This window comes from Littorina saxatilis, linkage group LG1 (assembly GCF_037325665.1).
Source record: "Littorina saxatilis isolate snail1 linkage group LG1, US_GU_Lsax_2.0, whole genome shotgun sequence".
Classification (NCBI taxonomy): Eukaryota; Metazoa; Mollusca; class Gastropoda; order Littorinimorpha; family Littorinidae; genus Littorina; species Littorina saxatilis.
In genome coordinates this window covers 9,083,631-9,106,755 of record NC_090245.1, presented here as the reverse complement: position 1 = coordinate 9,106,755, position 23,125 = coordinate 9,083,631, and the positions used below count along the sequence as shown (strand labels likewise).

At 41.2% G+C, this 23,125-nt stretch overlaps 2 protein-coding genes across 2 annotated transcripts in view; one reads left to right on the top strand and one right to left on the bottom strand.

Annotated features, from left to right (window-relative positions):
* Positions 1 to 6,087, top strand: part of LOC138960954 (26S proteasome non-ATPase regulatory subunit 7-like) — a 7,538-nt gene extending 1,451 nt beyond the window's left edge. Inside the window, exons 3-7 of the mRNA XM_070332585.1 lie at positions 1,315 to 1,412; positions 3,395 to 3,475; positions 3,896 to 3,987; positions 4,566 to 4,710; positions 5,251 to 6,087. Coding sequence (XP_070188686.1) covers positions 1,315 to 1,412; positions 3,395 to 3,475; positions 3,896 to 3,987; positions 4,566 to 4,710; positions 5,251 to 5,559 — 725 coding nt within the window. The 3' untranslated portion in view covers positions 5,560 to 6,087. The remainder of the gene's footprint in view (positions 1 to 1,314; positions 1,413 to 3,394; positions 3,476 to 3,895; positions 3,988 to 4,565; positions 4,711 to 5,250) is intronic.
* A 483-nt stretch (positions 6,088 to 6,570) lies between these two features.
* LOC138960932 (uncharacterized) lies at positions 6,571 to 22,190 on the bottom strand. Its single transcript, XM_070332567.1, has 13 exons — positions 21,624 to 22,190; positions 20,975 to 21,143; positions 20,238 to 20,393; positions 17,834 to 17,972; positions 17,343 to 17,445; positions 16,956 to 17,051; positions 14,672 to 14,765; positions 14,093 to 14,170; positions 12,463 to 12,554; positions 11,860 to 11,959; positions 10,085 to 10,153; positions 9,283 to 9,377; positions 6,571 to 7,851 (listed from the first exon to the last, which is right to left on the bottom strand). The coding sequence occupies exons 1-13, from the start codon at positions 21,776 to 21,778 to the stop codon at positions 7,719 to 7,721; spliced, it is 1,479 nt and encodes a 492-aa protein (XP_070188668.1). The 5' UTR covers positions 21,779 to 22,190; the 3' UTR covers positions 6,571 to 7,718.
* Positions 22,191 to 23,125: the final 935 nt, after the last annotated feature.

Sequence of the window (23,125 nt, the reverse complement as noted above, 5' to 3'; positions counted from 1 at the left end):
CCTAATCCGCCCCTGGATTATATGTTGCATACTGCATCTGAAACAATCAGCTTTGCTGATTTAACTAAAACAGACACCAGTTCTCTGAAACTTTTTCAAACCTTTAACTTTAAGTTCTTGAAAGTAAAACTCTTCGAATCTTGTGCAAATCTTGACAAGCTTTGGGAAACATGACTGGTAAAAGACTGTGGAGGGTGAGCCATTATGCTTGGAAACCACGATTTGGAGGACGCTTTTCATTATCTGGCTCAGCAGATTTCGATTCGCGGTGACTATCGTCTGCTTTGATCGACTCGACAACACTAAGCTTACTACCACTCACACTGACACTGTCCACATTCGCGGTGTTGCTGTCATTTTGTCCGGAATCACTTACAATACAATACAATACAATACAATGACTTTATTAATCTCTAAAAGAGAAATTGCATTGCTGAGCTTTTGTGTCCGTAATAAAACATACATAAAACATTCAAAAATAAACATTTGTTCTTTGTCATTCATACAATATACATTCTTGTGTTCTTATACATTTCTTCAATTCATACATCAATATTCTATCATAATTATTGCGAAGGGTAGCAAACCTTGGCCAATTTAGTTTTTTTTCTTTTTGCGACATGATGTTCAAATTGAAATCGAAAGCACTGACTGACGGATAAACTATCGCGAACTGGCGGACACAAACGCTAAGAGTGTGGTTTCCCTTGTCCAAGGGAAACCACTCTGGCATCTATATTTTCGTCAATGGCTTCAGTTCAAAACATTGATGTTTCGTTTTCGGTATTCGCAAAGAAAATAAACGTCAGTCAGTTGACTTAGTACATCGGTAGCAGTTTTAGCAATCAAAGCCTGACCAATAAAAACAGCTGGACAAACGTTGGCCGATTCAGGCGAATACTCTTCGGACATTTGGCCGGTATGGACATGAAAGTTTCGGCCAAAGTAAAAAAAAATCGGCGATTGGTCGAAGGGCCGACCCAAACGACACCCCTGCATGTTGCATTGGCTAGAATTAGAAACAAAGTATGTGTTGCGTAGATGGCACGTTCTTGTATTATCATCACTCTGAGACTGAGTTTGACATCAGAGATGCAGACAACAATACAGTTTGGATGCAGATTACTGTGTTCTGCAAAAACAAACAAAAATAATTTCAGTTTCAGTCACTTCGGGTAATGAAATAGAGGAGATGACTCATCTGGCAAAAAGAAATTACAGAAACTTGGGCACTTTATGAATTGATGGATGGGCAATTGTGCTAATGATTAGGATTTAAATATGTTAAAGTAACGTATTGTCTTAATGTTTCAGCTCGCGAGAGGGTTGTTGGCTGGTACCACACAGGCCCCAAGCTGCACCACAACGACATTGCCATCAACGAGATGGTCCGCAAATACTGCCCCAACTCTGTAAGTTCTTTCTTATGTGTTCATAAGTTCGCTGTTATTGTTAGTCGGACTATGGGTGCTTTAACTTCTGTTTGTTAGGTTGTAGTAGTTTAGCTCTCACTCTCAGATACAGTGGAACCTACCTTCTATAAGTTCTAAGACCTCCAAAACTCTGAGAAAATTGGGTCTTAAAATGGGGGTAATTTTAGTTTTACAGATGTTATGAACAGAAAGTCTGGGAAAACAAGGTCTTAAAAAGGAGGGAGTCTTGCATTAAGGGGTCTTATAAGGGGGTTCCACTGTACAGTGATTTTACCAAGCGATGTGGGATCATCTGTTTCCATCTGGCTGGGGGTAGTCTTTGTCCTTCATAACTGCAATGGTTTAGCAAATTTGTTTAAAATTTTTTTTAATACGGGCCGTGTAAAAATTTGGGCATGACAGTGGTGGAAAGTTAAACTACAGGGTGACTATGGCCAGGAAATTTTGAAACCAGGAACATGCACTTTTAAGTTTCTGGAAAGTGGGGGGAGGGAACGGTGGATGCATGCAGGGATCGCGTTTACCGGTAATTTCCGGTATTTTACCGGTTAAGATTCGCCAATACCGGAAAAAAAAGTGGATGTCGGTCAGACATACCGATTGTTATTTGGTTTGACCGGTAAAAAAAAAAGTAGTAATTACAAAAATCGTTTGTCAGTACGAGGGGGGGGAGAGAGGAAAAAGAGAGAGAGAGAGAGAGAGAGAGAGAGAGAGAGAGAGAGAGAGAGAGAGAGAGAGAGAGAGAGAGAGAGAGAGAGAGAGAGAGAGAGAGAGAGACAGAGAGAGAGAGAGAGAGAGAGGTAGAGAGAGAGAGACTCAGACCTTTATTACAAAAGGAGAGAGAGAGAGAGAGAGAGAGATTTGGATGGCTTGTTGTGACAGCGCTACAATGTTGCGATTATGTCTCCATTGATGACACTTGATGTCAAGGTGTCAAACATGACGTCAAAAATAACAAGGAGGCGAGCTCCGAAATGTCTTTCAGTACGATTGTGCCAGATCTAAAGTATTTGCTAGCAGATTATTTGAGCAATGTAGGTGGTCAGGGAGCGGAGAAATCTTTCTTGTCGCCGAGAAAAAGATCTACACACACAGACATCAGACATCATACTTTTCGCGCCACCATTTCTTTCGGTTCCCGGTCCATCGTAAAATCTTTCAGTTTATGAGAAACTGAAAGACAATAAGGGACGGCGTCTAACTATAGCCGACATAGCATCATACCGGGAAATCACGTACTCACACCAGCTTAGATCTTTGTCTACATACAGTTGATTATTGTGAGGCGAAAGTGAAACTGTAACAGTAAGTAACTAGTGAGTAAGTCTTCCAGTTGCGTGATTACTATTTGCTTTCCTATTTTATTTCGGAAGTCTCTCTCTCTCTCTCTCTCTCTCTCTCTCTCTCTCTCTCTCTCTCTCTCTCTCTCTCTCTCTCTCTCTCTCTCTCTCACAGCGGCTGCTGATGTGTCACTGTCAAGTTGTGCAACAGTTGCTTTGAGGGGGGGGGGGGGGAGAAAAAACGTCCGCATATCACTGACATTGATAAACATTGATTTAATGTATTGTAAGTCATTGTTTGTCTTTTACTGGTTGCCTTGGCAAGCTTACCGATTTTCGTGAGAGCCTTGTAGCCAGCTCATGACGTCATACCGGTTTGAACAATACCTAGCGTGATCACTGTGCATGGGTACAGTGGAACCCCCCTTTTAAGACCTCCCAAAATCTGGGAAAATTTGGAGGGAGGAATTTTAAAATTGACAGAGGTTATGAACGGAAACTCCGGAAAAGTATGGTCTTAGATAAAAGGTGGTTCCACTGTAATACATTGTCATTGTGTGCTCCAGTCTTTGTTGTACCGTGGCCCTCTTAATTCTTCTTAGCCTACAAGTTGTGTGTATGGTGTGTTTTTTGTTGATGTTGCTTGCCATGATTTAATTAACCTTAATGACTGCTGTTCAGGTGCTGGTGGTGATTGATGCCAAGCCCAAGGACCTGGGTCTGCCCACTGAGGGCTACATCGCCGTGGAGGAGGTGCATGATGTGAGTAGTCCGCTGTACATTCTATATTTAACAGATACTGAGATAAGCTGTTTGTTATGCCATTGCTGTCACACTATACCAGCAGGGGTCGAATTGACTGGGGACTTCATCAGTAACCCCAAATATAAATTAAGAGAGAGGTCTGGGTCTCATATTCAATGGGTGTTTGTTTGTTTGTTTGTTTTTCCTGCATGCTTCAAAATTCAATTATTATTTTTTTTACAAACTACGTTTTGTAGGTTCATGTGTTTTGCTTATGACATTTATGCAGTCAAATTGTTTGCAATTCTAGCACTAGGTACCTAACATGGTTATAATAATAGATGCAATTTCAGGACAGTTTTCTTTCTGCGAATTTTTTTTTAATGCATTCAGTGTCTTGATCACGTACTAGCAACGCTTCTGTATCTGTGTCTTCAGGATGGTTCCCCGACCACAAAGACGTTTGATCATGTACCCAGTGAGATCGGTGCTGAGGAAGCGGAGGAGGTTGGAGTGGAACATCTCTTGAGGTGAAGCAGTGTGGTGTCTTCTCTTGTTAACAGTTTGTTGTCTTCCATAGCTGCTGGGTGAATGAGGAACAACTGGGGGTGGGGGGGTGTCCGGGGGGAGCAACTTTTGTTGAATTTTCTAATATTTGAACATCTTTATTTTAATTGTGCGTCCTGTACCATACCTTACAATTGCCTAGCCCGGAGGGATTAGGTCAGTCGCGTCCATGATTTCATAGCGTATTTTGTTCTGTAGAACTTGGCAGTAAATGGGCACGACTGAAGCTTTTGGAGATCAGTATGTGCTTTTGAACTGAGGGCTTAGAAAGTACTATTGCATTAGAGTTTTTGCTTTGAGCAGAGTTAAGGATAGGCACCAACCTGTGATCAGTTGCATATTTATAAATATTTTTTTTCAGCATGCCCAGATTATAAATATTCAACCTGACAGATTGTTCTGGCTAGGAATCTGTCAAGCGTCACTTTCACTTACTGGCAGGCTGATCAAGTGGCAGTTAGTTCTCAAAGTGACATGTTTGTGTTATGCCGATTCTGTCCTGATCTCCGTTTTAAATGCTGTTGTGTTATTTCTGTGGCAGGGACATCAAAGACACGACGGTAGGAACGCTGTCCCAGCGAATCACCAACCAGCTGATGGGACTCAAGGGGCTGCACTCTCACATACGAGACATTGACTCCTATGTGGGCAAGGTGGTGGCAGGCAAGCTTCCAATCAACCATGCGGTGAGCTCTTCACTCTTTCTCAAGTCAATCTTGGCTACTTTTTGTATGAATGTATTAGTTTTTTGTAGGCTTCATCTTGTCATATTTTTTTCCCCCAAGTCATTTTTAAATTTTGAAGAATGGTTAGTTGATTTTTACATCCTCTTTGGACCAATAGGAGGAAGAACTTCATTGTTGAAGGTGTATTTTCTGTGTATGTTAGCTTCTTGGACAATGAGTGTGTGTGCACGTTTGTTTTTCTTCTCAACCACTTTTCTTCTTCAAATTTGTTTCTGCTTTTGAGTTCCAGCTTGCGCTAGGGTTCAAGACTCAAAGATTTTAATGTCCTTATACAAACAAGGAAAATTGCCTGGCAGTGTCAAGCGGTTTAAAACATAAAATACATCTAATTCACTTAAAGTTTACAATTGCACTAGAAACATCAAGATTTTCTGAGAAATCACTCACTGAAACAGACGTAGCACGCCCGCTCGCTCGCACACATGCGGTAGGACAGGACACAAGAAACACATCACTGACCTCTTCCTCTCTTTGCAACAGGTGGTGTACCAGTTACAGGACATCTTCAACCTGCTGCCGGACGTGAAGCTGGGCAACTTTGTGCGCTCCATGTACGTGAAGACCAACGACCAGATGCTAGTCGTCTACCTCGCCTCCCTCATCCGCTCCATCATCGCCCTCCACAACCTCATCGACAACAAGATCCAGAACCGCGACGCCGAGAAGAACGAGGGCAAGGACCCCAAGAAAGAGAAGAAAGAGGAGAAGGGCGATGGCGACACGGCCAAGAAAGACGACAAGAGCAAGAAGGCCGTTGACGAAAAGGCAGCCGCCAAGAGCAAGAAGTGATGAACGATGGGTGGAGGGTAGATAGTGTGCGAGAGGGGAGAGAGAGGATATGATGAGCGAATGAGTGATGCATGGGGTGAGTCTGCGTGTAGCTGCAAGTGTGTGTGCATGCGAATAAATGACAATGCTATTGTGATGTGAGTTCTCTGGACGTTCCTCTTGCTTTTTGGCAAGAGTTTCTACGGTATAATTGTAAAACGATGGTAGGCATTGGCATTATTGAAAATCTGTTGCAAGTCTTTGAACCTACTGTCTGACAGCTGCAGTTGAGGATTGTTGGAACAAGCACGATAAATTACCCAAATTACTTTTTTTGCTGTGTTCCTATAAAGATAAGAGAGAGGAGTTGTAGAAAAAATAGCAAGTTTTTTACGAATATGTTATGGACTTGTGACAACTGGCAAAAAGTCTAACATAAAGTAATTCTGACAGTTTATTTATTTCTTATTGTAAGATCTCCACTGTTGTGTTATTGCTTTTGTAATATTCTTTTCATTGCTGCAGTAATAAAATCTCATTGCCATCCTGTTCAACTTTCCTTGTACTTTTTTCTCTGTGAAAGATTTTCATTGTTTGTATAGTATTGCATTTTGTGTGGATGCTGAAGTTGAAGTTATGTCTGATTTTTGGCATGGACCATGTCAAGTTTGTACAGCCTTGTTCATGCATGTATCAATGAACAGTATTTTTTTCACTTCTTCATCTGTTTTGGGCACATTTTTACCAACATAAAACATCCCCCGAGCATAAGCGAGACAAAATTGTCCCATATAAAAAGAAACAGCCCTGTACATAACGGTATGATTTGCTCGGAGTTGAGCATCAGTTATTCCGAGTCCAAAGTACAGCATCATCTCAATAACCACAGTGATTAAAAGAAATATGGAACATGTCTTGCTTTCAAAAACTCTGCAGTTAAGAGTACTAAATTTAACGGCTCTCACAGTGTGTGTGGATGTGCCTGTCATCTGATTTTGACGCAGAATGCTTTTCCATCCCTTGAACTTTTTTTTACAAAGTCACAGAATACATCATTAAAATGTGGCATCCCAAACAGTAAAACTGATGCAGATGGGTGTATAAACTTTGTACAGAATGCATACTTTTCACTCTTACACAATTTTGCTCTTATACATTCTAACACGTAAAATGTGCTGAGGTTTTCTTTTCTTTAAAGCATTTATTTCTGACAGATATGTCAGATTAGAAACCAACATAACAATAGTAAAGTCATATTTCCAGAAAATATCTTCCTGTAAATAGTAATTCATTTCAATGTTCTTATTTTTATCAAAAATCATTCAAGGTTGAAAGGTTCAGAGAAAAGCGCAGTAATACAACATGCGTTTACTGTAAAAAGTTACATGAGAAACAACAAATAATATGGTCAGTCAAGCTGAGATAACAAATGTTTATCACAGACATTCTTTTGCTTCTTCGTAATGATTGCATTGAAATTAGCTAAACATGTCTTAAAAAGTCACAGCAATAACATTAACAAAAGGTAAAACTGTCATGCAAAAATCTTTGATCAAAATTTGTTCAACTGAAACAAGTCTGATCATAAAAATATGATTGTGATGTACTGTATCTAAAATACAGTCACAAGTATTTTTTTGTTGTTGAGAATATGATGGTTTGGTGAAACGGATGCAGTTGGAAATGTCAATATCGCATTTGAAAAACTGATTTTGGAATACCAGTTGAACACAAAACAAAGCTGTGTTCCACTTTGTTTGATTAACATTTCTCATGACATTTCCTTTGCCCTGAGAGTCCACAAAATGATAACAAAGTTGGCACAACTACACATGTTAAAAGACTACCTTACCGGTTGAGTCAACCAAGGGTCACATTTATATAGATCCAAAGTAATCATTCCCTCTGCAAAACCTTTAACACAAGCATTCACACGCAGCATGTCAGAGCAATTGCACTACAAACGAAAGACTGGCTTTGAGGTAACTTGCCCATCCTCGTCAAGTGAGTATCACACTTATTTAAAACCAAAATTGCTCCTTATTTCTCTTGAACAAAAAAACACACAAATATTCGCACATAGAAACAGCTCACACATGTCCATACACACAAGCAAGATTATCTCCCCTGTGATGTTGATGAAAACATGAGGTTCACTTCCCAGGGAGAGCACACAGTTATCAAGAAGAAGAAGTGCCTTCTTCATCTGCTGGTGATGATGCTGACAGTACTTCCCCACCATCCACATCCGGTGGTTCATGGAAGTGCTGGTTGATCTTGTCCGTGCTGCCTGACTCCTCCAGGTACTTCTTCCTGGATAACAATAGTGAAACGCACAAGTTGTGAACAGATGTACAATAGCAAGATCTAGATCAGCACTCTTCCGGACGTGTACGGGTAACATCATCAAATCTAGTTTTTACGTCTCGCGTTTGCCAAGATCTGCAGTCTTGGTGGAAGCAAAACAACGTATGCATTAGGGTTGGAACATTGAAGAAAAAAGTGAGACCGGTGACGCAATATCTACACGTACACGTACAGGTCTTTGCGACACGTTCGACAATCTAGAACACTGTATTGAACAGTGGAAACCCCCCCCCCCCCCCCCCTCCTTTTTAACCCCTTCACTGCCCACCCCGTATGTAATACGTGGTCATTTTCGGTTTGTCCTACGCCCATAACCGTATCTCATACGTGGGATTTGTGTCAACAACATTTCAGGACATTTCTGAAAACTAAATGGGAGGTAACCACTGTCCAAGTACTTGTAGGGGTTCTAAACACAGTTCTTTCCCATAGACCGTTCGGATAATGCTGTTATACTGTGGCAGTGAAGGGGTTAAGGTTAAGACCTTCCTTTTTACTATTTCCTGTTCATAGCCTCTGTAAAATTACCTCCAATTTAAGTGTGACAGGGGAGGCTACCGCTCCTTTCACAGCAGACTCTGCACCAGAGTTGTTGGCCTTTAAGTCAACACCGGTTGATTGTGGAATTCTGTTTGTGATGGGATCTGGTGGTTTCCGATTGTCTGTATGTTCATGGAAACCTTCGGGTTTGCATAACAGTTTTTAAAAGGCTAAGAAATTGGCCCTAACATTTTCAATCCTGTTTGATTGCACTTCGCCTCTCGAGGTGATCGTAGTGTTTTGGCACTCGGTTACATAAGGCCCCCCCCCTTTTTAAGACCCGATTTTCTCAGACCTTTTGAGGTCTTAAATTGGGGGTTCCATTGTACTTTTGAAATATTTCAAAACACTGAAATAATCGCTTACACTGATTTGGCTGAAAACGTTGATGACTTACTTGAAACCAAGACTGGGCGAATTATCTCCCCTGGACCATACACTCTGAAAGCTTAGTTGAGCCCGTGTTTTCTTCTGTGGCTCAACAGCTTAAATGAAAGATCTGTCTTTTTCACTCAGAATTCTTTCTCTAGATATCAAAATAATATATATAAACAGGCATAGACTAGGGATGCTGAAAAATTAAGCTGTGGCAACTAAAACGTACCACAAAGACTTCTTGCCTTACTGACAATCTCCAGACACAGTGCTCAAATAATATAATATAAATATAATGATTAAGTATTATCCATTTCAGTACTTTATAAATAAGAACCCTTTTAGTGCTATAACAAAAATAGTAATTTGCGCTTTATGCTGTGCTTCAGTTAAGCTCCTAATGAAAATCTTGCATCTCTGCTTGATCCAGTAAAGTATGAGGAAAAATAACTCATAACTCACCATAAAACCGGAAATTTATCTGCAACAACATCAGGTCGCACAGACCCAGCGTCGACACCAGTCATAGACCATTTGAGAAACCCAACACCCAGCACCTGGGTGATATCAAAATTACTCAGTGATATCTCCGTGCAAAAGTTCACACACCAAAGATTTTGACATCCTTGAGTCACGCTCATTGACATTGTAAAGTTTTGCATCGTTATAGCTATCAGGCACAATTTTTCATTATTCAAAGAAACAATTTCTTTCATAACTTTTATTATCTTCTTCAGTTGCTTTTGTACAAATAAGCCACGCAGACTCCAGAGCATGTTCTCCTGACATGAGGGCCACAAAGGGTTTAAAATCGTGATCGTGATTGGCGTTTTTTGACCTTTCTGTGACCGTGATTGCCGAAATTTCCATTTCTGTGATCGTGATGGGACTTTGCCCGTGATCCGTGATGACAAAAAAAATCAAGTCTCGTGATCGTGATCGTCATTTGTTTTCATCATTGACTGCGGTGATCATTGACAAAAATCAAGGTAACTGTGATCGTGAAAGCTAAAATTTCCCTTCCCGTGATCGTGATGATACCCCCCCCTTTGGGGCCCTCTGACATGCCCAACATTTGCGGGCCTGAGAAACAAATTCTGGCCAGAGATGGTTGACCTACAGGAGAAACTGTGGGGCCCAGCGGAGTCCCTGCAACAAACTGCAAACTTCGTCACGTCAACGAACCTGACAGTGTAGCACGGCAACGGGAACGCAGAACAAGAAGAAGTACAAATAAGGAAGGATAAACTCCAGAAACACTTACCTTCCAAGCAGCAAGGGTGTCCTCTTCAAGGCCTAGCCAAGTCTGGATATCATTCAGCCTGGTCTCCATCTGAAAAGAAACAGCAAAACCAAACCTAATGAATGCTAACTTTGTACAGCTGCACAAAAAATGTCACACAAATGTTGGTCATGCAGTGATTTCACTTGCACCATCATCCAAAACCACATATTCCTGCTCCCATGATCTCAATATTTGTAATGGGGATAGGGGGGGGGGCAAGTGGGGTTCCAGGGCTGAGCGACTGGGGTGTGGAATGAAGGTGTTCATCCAAATTGCCAGTCATTGCAAAGATATCCCAAAACAGGATCCCCAGCGGTCCCACGGAGGACAGAAGAAACGCTTCAAAGACACTCTCAAAGCCTCACTGAAAGCGTTTTCCATCAACCCTGACACGTGGGAGAAATCCACCTGGCGCGCCTCCATCCACAAAGGCGCCAAGATGTGCGAGGCCAGCAGAACCACCGCCGCTGAATTGATGAGACAGACCCGAAAAGCCCGTGCCATCAACCCTCCTGGAGACGTCCCACTCGTCCCTTGTCCCTTTTGTGTCCGAACCTTCCGTGCCAGGATCGGCCTTGTCAGCCATCTACGCACACACACAGAAATAGCCAGCCCCAGCAACCCCCGGATGACTGGAGTGGTCCTCGTCGAATCGACGGACGAACAACAAAAAAAATCTCAAAACAGAACAAGTGACAAAACAGTGGACCCTCCCTCCCCCCCTTTAGGACCTCCAATCTTCAAAAGGAGGGAGTCTTAAAATGGGGGTGATTGTACAGAGGTTATGAACAAAAAATCTGAGAAAACAAGGTCTTAAAAAGGAGGGAGTCTTAAAATGGGGGTGATTGTACAGAGGTTATGAACAAAAAATCTGAGAAAACAAGGTCTTAAAAAGGAGGGAGTCTTAAAATGGGGGTGATTGTACAGAGGTTATGAACAAAAAATCTGAGAAAACAAGGTCTTAAAAAGGAGGGAGTCTTAAAATGGGGGTACTTTTACCGAGGTTAAGAATAGAAAGTCGGAGAAAACAAGGTCTTAAAAAGGATGGAGTCTTAAAATGGGGGTACTTTTACCAAGGTTATGAATAGAAAGTCTGAGAAAACAAGGTCTTAAAAAGGAGGGAGTCTTAAAATGGGGGTAATTCTACAGAGGTTATGAACAAAAAGTCGGAGAAAACAAGGTCTTAAAAAGGAGGGAGTCTTAAAATGGGGGTAATTCTACAGAGGTTATGAACAAAAAGTCGGAGAAAACAAGGTCTTAAAAAGGAGGGAGTCTTAAAATGGGGGGTCTTCTTCTTCTGCGTTCGTTCTTCTTCTGCGTTCGTGGGCTGAAACTCCTACGTACACTCGTGTTTTTTGCACGAGTGGAAATGACCGTTTTTTACCCCGCCATTTAGGCAGCCATACGCCGTTTTCGGAGGAAGCATGCTGGGTATTTTTGTGTTTCTATAACCCACCGAACTCTGACATGGATTACAGGATCTTTTTCGTGCGCACTTGGTCTTGTGCTTGCGTGTACACGAGAGGGTGTTCGGACACCGAGGAGAGTCTGCACACAAAGTTGACTCTGAGAAATAAATCTCTCGCCGAACGTGGGGAAGAACTCACGCCGACAGCGGCCAACTGGATTCAAATCCAGCGCGCAACCGACTGAGCTACATCCCCGCCCTGGGGGGGTCTTAAAAGGGGGCTTCAACTGTAGCCAAAACTTATTCTCTTCAGTTTCTAGCAGCGTAACAGCGCGTAATTACCGACCTTTTTGATGACAGCCCCCATAGAGAATGTGCTGGCATGCTTCAGTTTGGCTGTTGCTGCCGCTCGCACCTTTTCACGGATTGCGCGACAGATGATGTACCTGTTGCAACAATTGTTTTATTGTTTTATTGGTACAAACAAGTTGTTTTCAAGAAATTGTGTGTGTGTGTGTGTGTGTGTGTGTGTGTGTGTGTGTGTGTGTGTGTATGTGTGTGTGTGTGTGTGTGTGTGTGAGTGTGTGTGTGTGTGTGTGTGTGTGTGTGTGTGTGTGTGTGTGTGTATGTGTGTGTGTGTGTGTGTGTGTGTGTGAGAGTGTGTGTGTGTGTGTGTGTGTGTGTGTGTGTGTGTGTGTGTGTGTGTGTGTGTGTGTGTGTGTGTGTATGTGTGTGTGAGTGTGTGTGGTTATGCATGCTTGCATGCGTGTGTGTGATGGCATGTGCATGTTCAATTCATTAATGAGTCTTTAAATTAGAAACTCAACGCTCAAATGTACTGAGTTGTAGTTTTACGTGATACTACTACCTGTTAGACGGTTTCGCATAGTGAATGCATCAAATCATTTACATTTTTGTACAAAAAAACATGAAAAAGTGTTTTTCTCACCAAATTGTCTTTTTCTTGAGCAAGCCCATCACAGAACTATTTTCATCCAGAAAATACAGCACTTCTCCTTCGTACTGGTAGCCCTGTCGGATCTGTCCAACAGTTAAAAGTGGGAACATCAATATTTCAGATGTAAACAGAACAGGGGGATTTTATTCAAAGTTTTTAAAATCTGTTTAACATTTCTGGTTTAGTCAGATTGCCTATTTGTTACATAAAAAAAGCCATGACAGAGAGAATGCTAAGAGGAAAGGGTTCCGCGGGATTCGCAGGAATACAGTACAATCTTCTTTGTGTGAATTTGATCATATAGTATAGTATAGTGACAGTTTGGTTGCAGCAAGCAAGTTGCAATACCTGACTGTTTACAAATCAGTAATTTACAACTTCATCTATATATATATACGACTTGTGTCTGTGTGTGTGTGTGTGTGTGTGTGTGTGTGATTGATCGCCATGCACGGCCAAAGTTCTCGATGGATCTGCTTCAAATTTGGTGTCCATATTCAGATACACCCTGCACAAAATCTGGTCGATGAGATATTTCAATACGTGCTCTCAGCGCGCAGCGCTGAACCGATTTTGGTTCCACCTCAGCTACCCGGGCCCCCATACCGACACACCATAGCCGCTACACCACATCACAACGCCAAAGTTCTCGGTGGATCTTTTTCAAATTTGGACACCGTATTCAGCTACACCCCGGACACAATATCATCGATGAGATATTTCAACACGTGCTCTCAGCGCGCAGCGCTGAACTCATTTTCGTTTTTGGGTTCATTTCATCATTATAAGTAACTCTTCCTTATCTTCTCCAGTGTTTGGCGTTTATCTCCCTTCCTTCGTGTGGCTTTCCCGTTCAGTTGTAAGTTACTACACTGCGCTGTCCACTGCGCTGAGCGTCTTCGGATATTCCCGGCGTTCTGTTACTGTTACCTATTTTTAGAAGGTCAACGCAGTGTACAGAACGTAAATTGGACCCGTAAATTATCCTCACTGTAAAAGTGCAAAGGTCGAATCAATTTATAGCCACGCGAAAAATACACTGTCATCTATCTCTCTATAGATACGGCTTCTCTGTGTTTGTGTGTGTGTGTGTGTAAGTGTGTGTGTCTCTATGTAAGCAACACCTGTGCATTCTTCAGTTCTGTTTGTGATGTGGTCTGGCGGCTTTTCTGTAATTTTATGTACTGGCCTTCTTTTGAGAAGCCATACCTTGCTCAGTCCTGTTTGAGTGGAGTTCGCCTCCAAAGGTGATTAACACGGTTACATTCGTCGACAAGGATGGGACTCGATATGGTCAGGAATGGCATTATGGCCACTGAATCATTTTCGTGCTGTTCCCATTCCACGAATCTGGGAGGGACCTAAGCTTGGCGGGTCCATAGTTCGGACCCGGCGAAGCCGGCGTACGGCTCTAAGTACTTCTTCCCGGCGAAGCCGGCTACCCGGCGAAGCGGGTATTCATTCTAGTATACTATATATGACGAACTTAAATGTTCTGAACACTTTCCCGACAAGTTTAATACAGTATTACAAACAAAATACATGTACTATCAAAGTAGTTGAGTCAACAAAAAAAGTAATAAAAAGGAAACAGAATGGACATGAAAAAATAGAAACTGACCTGTGTCATGTGTGACTCAACATCGGAGACAGGGAGGATGCTGTAGTCCACTGTTGCTAACCCTAGCGCACGAGCAATCTGCAACAAAATTCAAATTCAAATAGGAACATAAAAGTCAGCTTCACTTATTCCAAAGTTTGGATCCAACACTAAAAAACTGTACCAGCTATTATGCAAGCTGGCTTGCAGAAAATTCAGATTTTGAAACAAGTTTTTTGTTTTTTTCAATCGCATTGCTAATTTAAAAGTTGCTATAGTTGTTACAAGCAACCAATTGAATACACAAGAGGTTGTCTAATGTCAAGAATATTTTCTTCCCCAAAGAACTCACATGACAAAAAGAAAGAAAGAAAGGAGAAAAGAAATCTGAACCAGTCTTTGAAGTCTGAAGCACATTTGAAGGAGCTCAACTGTCATTGTCCATTACAATTCAGACGTAGATGGATTTGTTCATACAAACCATTTTTTTCTGAATGCACATTCAGTGAATTCTGTTTTAATTATCACTGATCAAGTACCCATTTTTCATACTTCTTCTGTGTTCGAAATTCATGGCCGTCATATATTCTTTGTACTGACCTCAATGCCTATATGAGGTGGCACAGTGCAGAGCTGACTCTCCGAGGCTGGGTCAAGGTCAGGTGACGTCCATGTGATGAACTGGAGCATGTTCCTGTTGAAAGCATAGTGGTCATTTTGTGCATACAAATTATAAACAGTAGGCCTAAAAATAAAATAGGTGTGGTTACGGTAACCTGACCTACCCTATTTTTTAGGGGCAGACCCTATAACTTTTTATTACATTTGTCCAAAAAAAAACCAAAAAAAAAAGCAATACAAACATTCGTTTTTCCCAAAGACTGTAGTGGCCTGGAACCAATTAGATGAAGAAACTGTAACCTCGGCATCGACCGAGAGCTTCAAGTCGGCGCTGGCAGTAGCCAGACGACGATAAAGAGCTAGCTGCGCACCCCCCACTCCGCTGCAACAATGCCAGACATCTGGATGACTTGTTCTACAAGTGCAGCGTAACAGACAGATACAGATACAGATACAGAGAAAACGAGTGCAGAAAACGCAATGAAAGTGAAAGCGCCTGAGTCGCACACTTATTTCCCTGTCAAGTAGGTTTAATTTGTACACATTAGAAAAAAAAGTTAAACAAAAAAAAGTGATTGCCAACCTTCCTACCCTATTTTGTTTTTGTGGCCGTATCAACAAACAAGAATTGTAGGTCATTGGAACGCTTAATTATTGAAAAAACAAAACGTTACATTTACAATCAAACGATAAGCTAGAAATTGTAAACAGCGATGAGCAAGTTGAAGATGATTTGTTGACGAGCTTCTATCTAAAAATATATTTTGTTAAAACCAGCTCTCTTTTTTTCAATGGAAGGAAGGAAGTTTTAACCACCACCTCGATCTTTCTCTCACTTCCATTTACTTTCTTTTCCTTCATTCTCCTCTTTTTCTTCTTTTTTCAGTCTTTCATTATTTTATCATTCTCTTCCATCCCAGTATGGATGTGGCAGACGTGCCTGTCTGGAGTACTTTGGGTGTTCTTACTTCGTATGTTTTATTGTTCTTATTTTTGTTTTTTAAGGTTGTTGTCATGTGTTGTTTTGGTTGTGTTAAGAGCAGATGAACCACATTTTTCCATCCATTGTATTAACACTTTCGCGACGGGACGCTGATAAATCAGTAACCGCGCTGACACGCCCATGGACGGGACGCGCATTTTTCAGTATCAGTCATACAAGGTACAAGACTCGTGATTGCTTCCCGGTTTTTGAAGATTGCAATAAATTGAGTTGTTTCCCTTGATACACGTGGTTTTCTCTTCCGGCTTGATCAAATTAGTGCAGATTTGCATGGTGTTTTCGAACAAAAAAAATGAATCGAAGGCGAGCCTTGTCACGGGAGGAGATTCTCCGGATGTTGGATCTTGAGGATCCTGTAGATCATGATACATCGTGTCGTTTTCGCCTCAAGAAAGCGATAATAGCAGTGATATTGAGGAAGAAACAGTCCTGTTGTTGCTAGTACGAGTCGGCAAACTACACGTGGTTGGGGGTGATACTGCTAGACGAACATGTATCTCGGAATCGTGCAGGAGCTATGGGGGCGTGGCAGCACTGATAACAATGGATGGCTGGAGCCTTCTAATCCTTTTGGAAATGTTCATAGGTGTACAGTTGGTACTTTGTTGTGAAAATGTGACTTATATTCAATATGGATTACCTAGACATCATTTGGTGAGTGTCACAGTTTTGTTTCATTTGAGTCAGGATGCTGTGAGTGAATGCGTGATTTGCTTGTTTTTTTCTTTGTACTGTCTCCTTATTTCTGTGTACAATGTTAACAATATTTCAGCTAATTCATAGGTTTTACACCTTGTTTGGTTATAACATTATTTATAATACTTTCTGTTAAAAAATAACTTTTAAAAAAAGCAGTGGAAAATAAAACACACACAAAAAAACGTTAAAAAACACAAATTATCCCCCTTTCACCCCCCTTTGCTAAAACAAATCGCGTGACAAACTTATAAATAGCACGACTGAACTGGGCATCCATTTTTGAATTAGTACACAAAATTTGGTGGTGATTGGACTTAATTCAAGCTTGCTAGACAGATTTCTTTACAGTTACTGATTTTTGGGAAGTTTCTTGGTGGCAAGCTTGGGCAGGCAGGACGTTAACGCCGTGGCAGTGCTAGTCACAATAGTGTTAATTGTATGGACAATAAATGATCTTATGTTATGTTATGTTATGTTATGTCTTATGTCAACATTCCCCCTTTTCGCTTTCCTAAATCCTTCCTGTTGTTCTGTATCTTATTTTTCTCGCATGATACCTACCCCGGCAGATGACTCAGATTTTCCACATGCTGGTGATCAGGGGACAGGATTTCAAAGATGGCCGTGTAGCCAGTGACAGCAAGGAACTGAAGCAACCTGATCGGAAAACAAACCGCCCTTAGAAACACACAAAACAACTAAAGAAAATAAGTCAGTCCTTAATCATATTTCACAATTCTCATTTAAAGCTCAAATACCTACCTCACGCTTCAAATTTCATTTGAACTGGCAAATCTATGCACCAAATTCCATACGAATTGCTGAATAATTATCTCTTTTTTTCATAATTTTTCTTATAAACTTTTAATAATGCAGTGTCCAAACTGGCAAACAAAACAACTACCCCAACTAACGCTGCTTTGGTCTTACGTATTTTAAGAAACTGACCTGTCCTTTTCAGAAGGTTCCATTGCCTCTAGAATATCCATAATTACTTCACAGATTTCTGACGCAATTCTGAAGCGGTCACCATGGTAACGTTTGATGTCCTCTGCAATGGATATTATTCAAAGAAATGGTTACAGAAAAAAAGTTTGCATGAAAAACCACATACAAAGATGTCATGAACCTTGACAACCTTCATCATTAAAGTCTGATATTGTGGTCTGGTTTTAACACTTGATATATATAAATATCGAATTTGTCTTAGGGATTACAGCCGGATAGGGTATTTATTCTGTACTGCATCCTTCTTCCAGATAAAAAAAAAAGCTCAATAATGAAAGTATCAGGTACTTTGCTAGCTTCCAATAAAAACATTGTGCAGTCATTTTTCCTTCATTAATACTTTTTTTTGAAAAAAAAAAGTACTTTAATTCCTTTTTTTTAAACAAAAGCAATGTATTCATAAAACTCAAAAACATCTTTGCTCTTCTCACCTCGAGTGCGGAACAGCATGTGCACATTTTTAGATCCTGCGCAGATGAGCATGCGGCCACAAAGATTTATGCAACTCAGGTGTGCTGCTTCCCCATTAGCTTTCATTGTTGCAACAATACGAGAAACTGAATCCATCGGCTGTCAAAGAAATAGATACACATAATATGAACAAATTTCAAACAGCGAAAGTCTCTTGGAACTAAGAATCTTCTCTTCTTCTTCTTCTTCTTCTTCGTTCATGTGCTGAAACTCCCACGTTCACTCATGCTTTTTAACGAGTGGGTGTTTACATGTATGACCGCTTTTACCCTACCATTCAGGCAGCTATACGCTGCTTTCGGGGGAGAAAAAATAATCAAAACTTCAGGTAAACTTGAAAAAGGAATTATGTCTCCCCCAAACAAAGTCAATGATAAGTAAATCTTGTCAGCATCTTTTCTTCATAAACAGAAGACATAAGACATAAGATTTTATTACATGGTTGAAATAATATAAGATGTTTGATGGGTTGTTGACAGACCAGCTTTTTTTGTCTGTCCGAGGGGGAGCATATCGTCTTTTGTTTCATATTTATTGACCAAGGCCGAAGGCCGCGGTCAATAAATATGAAACAAAAGTCGATATGCCCCCCGAGGACCGACAAAAAAGCTGGTCTGTCAACAAACCATCAAACATCGTTTTTGTCATCATTTTGGTAGTGAGAAAATAAGTGCACAATCAACCCAGGGAGCCATGCTTTGAAACACGGGTTCCGTGCTGATAACCACACGAGTCCCGGTTTGATTACCACTGGCAATCAAAGCTGGCGTGTGAAAGCAACTTTCTGTGTTTTTGAGTTCATTAAATGTTGGGATGAATATGTCAGGTTTGAGGATGCACAGTTCTGTAGGTTCATCTCGGTATTCCACCCCCTCGGCTTTCTGTTGTAAATATTAAGCTGAGTGATCGAATGTGGAAGCTACGTTTGATCAAAGGTCACAGAAGATTTGCGTCGTGCAGCGAAGGAAAGAATCACGATCTTGTTTCCGACTCAGTACTTCTTTGTTTTTCATTAGACCTGTCATTCTGCTTGCTCGGCTTTGTTAGATGTTTGCATATCTTGTTGCTATTTTCTTTGCTTTTATTATTGTTTCTTATTTGTGCTTCGTTTATCGATACAACGTCTTGTGCACGGGTCAAAATGTGTGTGTCAGGGGTCGTTTTACTTGAACTTGACGTTCGTGTTTCTCCGAACGTCTGTGTATCGAAACACAGATACACGCACTCCATGACTCTGTGAGAAGACAAAACATATCGCTAGGTTTGATTTGTTTTTGATGAATGTATGACCTTCAGATTGGTAGCTCAGTTGGTAGAGCACTGGACTTGTGATCGAAAGGTCGCAGGTTCGAATTCGGGCCGGGACGGACACGGGTCAACTTTATGTGCAGACCCAGAGACGGAAGCCATGTCCCACCCCCGTGTCATCACAATGGCACGTAAAAGACCTTGGTCATTCTGCCATAAGTGCAGGTGGCTGAATACACCTAAACACGCAGACACCTGGGTAGCGCGACTCCGTTGCTGCTAGCTTTCCACTAGGAGGAAGCGACCCGAATTTCCCAGCGATGGGACAATAAAGTAATGAAAATGAAAAATGAAAATGAAATTCATGAAGAAGTTTTGTTTTTTGTTTACTTTTGCCAGTTCGTTTTTGGAACTTTGCAAAGCAGTGTCATGTCGTCTGTTTACTAGGCCCAATGAAAAGAGCCGAAGAATCCCCGAGCGTTTCTATTGGGTTTGCTTTTGGTTATCCATGTATAACCTGCTTCCTGCAACTATGGTAACCGGGGATTTATTGCCTGGGGAACATGAGATTTATTTCCCAGGTGCTTGTGAATGAAAACTCGTGAAAATGATGACAAGATCTTATGTCTCAATACTTTAAAAATCTTATACGCTCTCAAACAGAGTGACACTCAAAGTGCAAATATCATTTTCTGCTGAATTCAAATTTTGGTTCCTTCTTTGAATGAAATATCCTTGTTTGATGTGACTTAAAACGTAAATGCTGCCAGCCACTGTACACGTTTGCAAGATTGTCCATATACATATTTTATTAACCATAATAATAGACAAATTCCGAAAATAATTCTGTCGGATTTGTATGGATTGTGAAAGAGTGAATGCCCTTGCTTGTTACTCTGACAAACATTGGAGAAGTTAATCATTAGCAAGGGGTTTGTGGGAAACACGGGCAGGAGCACATGTGAAGTTATTTGTCCGAGGAAAAGCAAGGGCATTCACTCTTTCACAACCCATACAAACTCGATGGAGTTATTTCCGAAAAATCGTCTATAATCTCCAGATATAATCTCTTACATCCCAAACAAAGCACTGAGTTCCCAGAAGAGTTATCCTTACCTTTGTGAAGTAGCGCTGCCAAGTGTGATTGTCTCCCCTGTCCCTGTCGTCGTCATCACCAAGGCCACCTGTGAATTTCTTCAGGCCGTACAGAACCAGTCTCGATCCTCTTTGCTCTCCTTTGTTGATGTGCAGAAAGCAGTTGCCCCTGGCAACCTGGTTACAAACAAAATCACACTTCTCTGATCACAAACCACTTGTAAATGACATTGTGTAAATCACATTGCGTTTGTCAAATTTAAATATCAGTGATGTCTTCGGCACACATACACAATGTGTCTCCATTTATTCATGACGCAGCCGCCGAATCACAACTACTTGCTACTTGTTTTTCACCTTCAATTTCTCAAACACACACACATGCATGCATGCTAGCAAACACACGCACGTACCCACACACATACAGTCAAGCAAGCGAATCAGCACACAAACTCACACGCTCACACAAATACACACACACACACACAAAAACACACACACACACACAAAAACACACACACACACACAAAAACACACACACACACACAAAACACACACACACACACCGACAAACACACACACACACAGACACACACACTGACACACACACACACACACAGACACACACATTCAAACACACACACACAAAAACACACACACACACACACACACACACACACACACACACAAAAACACACACACACACACAAAAACACTCACACACACACACACACAAAAACACTCACACACACACTTACCCTCTGTCTGATTTTTTGGTATTTGTCATAAATAGCATCATCTGGTCCTCTACTTTGCACTTTGACGTCGAGCAGCTCCCCCGATGGACACTCCTTGGGCAGAATCCCCACTGGTATGGGGAAACTCACTATCTTCAGATTCTTGTTCCCTTTAGCCCAGTCAAGCCAGCTGAAAAGTACAGGTCTTATGACAGCAAACACTTTATTGATTTTCTTCCCATTGTCTTTTTCTGCCATTCATTCTTCTTTCCCACAAAAGTACAGTTATATATTTCTATTTTCTTGTTCTTGTTTGGGGTATTTGTTTATAAGAAAAAGAAGAAAATCCAGAAGAGGATGTGTGTGTGTGTGTGTGTGTGTGTGTGTGTGTGTCTGTGTGTGTGTGTGTTTGTCTGTTTGTCCGTGTCTGTGCGTGTGTATGTGTCTGTCTGTATACATGTGTGTGTGTGTGTCTGTGTGTGCGTGCGTGTGTATGTGTTTGTCTGTATGTGTGTGTCTGTCTGTGTGTCTGTGTGTCTGTCTGTCTGTATGTATGCATGTATGTCTGTGCTGGAAGCTATATGTGCAGCTAAAACGTCTGTTCAGAATTCAAGTTAGCACAGTGATGCAAAACTGAAAGTAAATACATGTGATCACTATGCTATCTTACCTTTCAGCTTGTTCCTGTCCTACATCACGGGGACGGTTAGTCTTTATACTCTTGGCGAAAGCGGCAACTTCATTTTTCACATCGGCATCACCAATTCTTTCTGTTATCTGTGTTACAATGTTCTCAAAAGTTTCCGGACCTATGGGCGCTGCCATCTTTGCGCCGCGCAGTGAATACAGACCACAACCGCTACAGAACTTTATATTGAAACGTACAAATGTTTAACAAAACGAGCGTTCGTCGAGAGGAGAGTTTCTCACAAGATCGCAACAAACTGTCTATTTTTAAATACGTGTTTTTCCACCCTCAAAATTTCTCGAGTATCGTCCGCTTTACTTCCGGTTTCACAATCGCCTGGCAACGTCCAACAAATGGGCGAGTGAGCCAAATCGGCAAATGAGAAGAGCGAGATGAATTTGAAAGAAAATCCTGACACTTCTTGACGGAGTAATGTCTCCGTTTGCTTCTCTTGCAACACAAAGACTTTCCGTCACAACTCACAATGAAAAAAAACCGAGATACAGACTGATGCAAGGCAGTGGTAACCCCGATCTGCTCGAGTCACGAGTCGGCGTGTGTGTTTTGTCACCACTGTACATTCTCTTACTCAAGAGGCTGCGTTTACAGTAAACCCGAGCGATTTCACCACTGTTGGTAAACACGTCCGGTTCGTGCAGGAAACGTGTGTGTGTCGTAGAGCGCTGAAATATAAATACAAGTTTTGATGTAGGGGGAAACATTTTCTTCGAACTTTGCTGGGTAACTCGATCAAAATTGTGTCAGTTGTATGGTTTATGTTTAAATTCACATTTTATTGTGCACTGCTCATACAGTTGTGGCGATCAGTTTTCATTCGATTATTCATGTTGTTTAGTTCGGCCCAAGTTGATCCAAGTTGTAACTATGGTATGTAATGCCTCCTGAACCCGAAACACACTTCACCAAAATGCGTTCGCTGCGAAAGAACAAAATTACAATAAAAGATCAGAGAAACAGTGGTTGAGATTGACAGGCGAAGCTTGAAATATATTATGCTTGATGTGCATACAGATAAAGTAAGAAAGTTTTGAATTTTAAAACAAGTAGGCACGGGGTTGTTTATTTTCAATGGTGTAAGCAAATGTGCACAGAAACTTTAGTTTTCTTTTGTCCCCTTTTCCACTTCTTCGTCTGTTTAGCTCCCGAGATTCTCCTTTTTACATTTAGTCAAGTTTTGACTAAATGTTTTAACGTAGAGGGGGAATCGAGACGAGGGTCGTGGTGTATGTGTGTGTGTCTGTCTGTGCGTGTGTGTGTGTAGAGCGATTCAGACCAAACTACTGGACCGATCTTTATGAAATTTGACATGAGAGTTCCTGGGAATGATATCCCCGATCTTTTTTTCTTTTTTTCGATAAATACCTTTGATGACGTCATATCCGGCTTTTTGTAAAAGTTGAGGCGGCACTGTCACACCCTCATTTTTCAATCAAATTGATTGACATTTTGGCCAAGCAATCTTC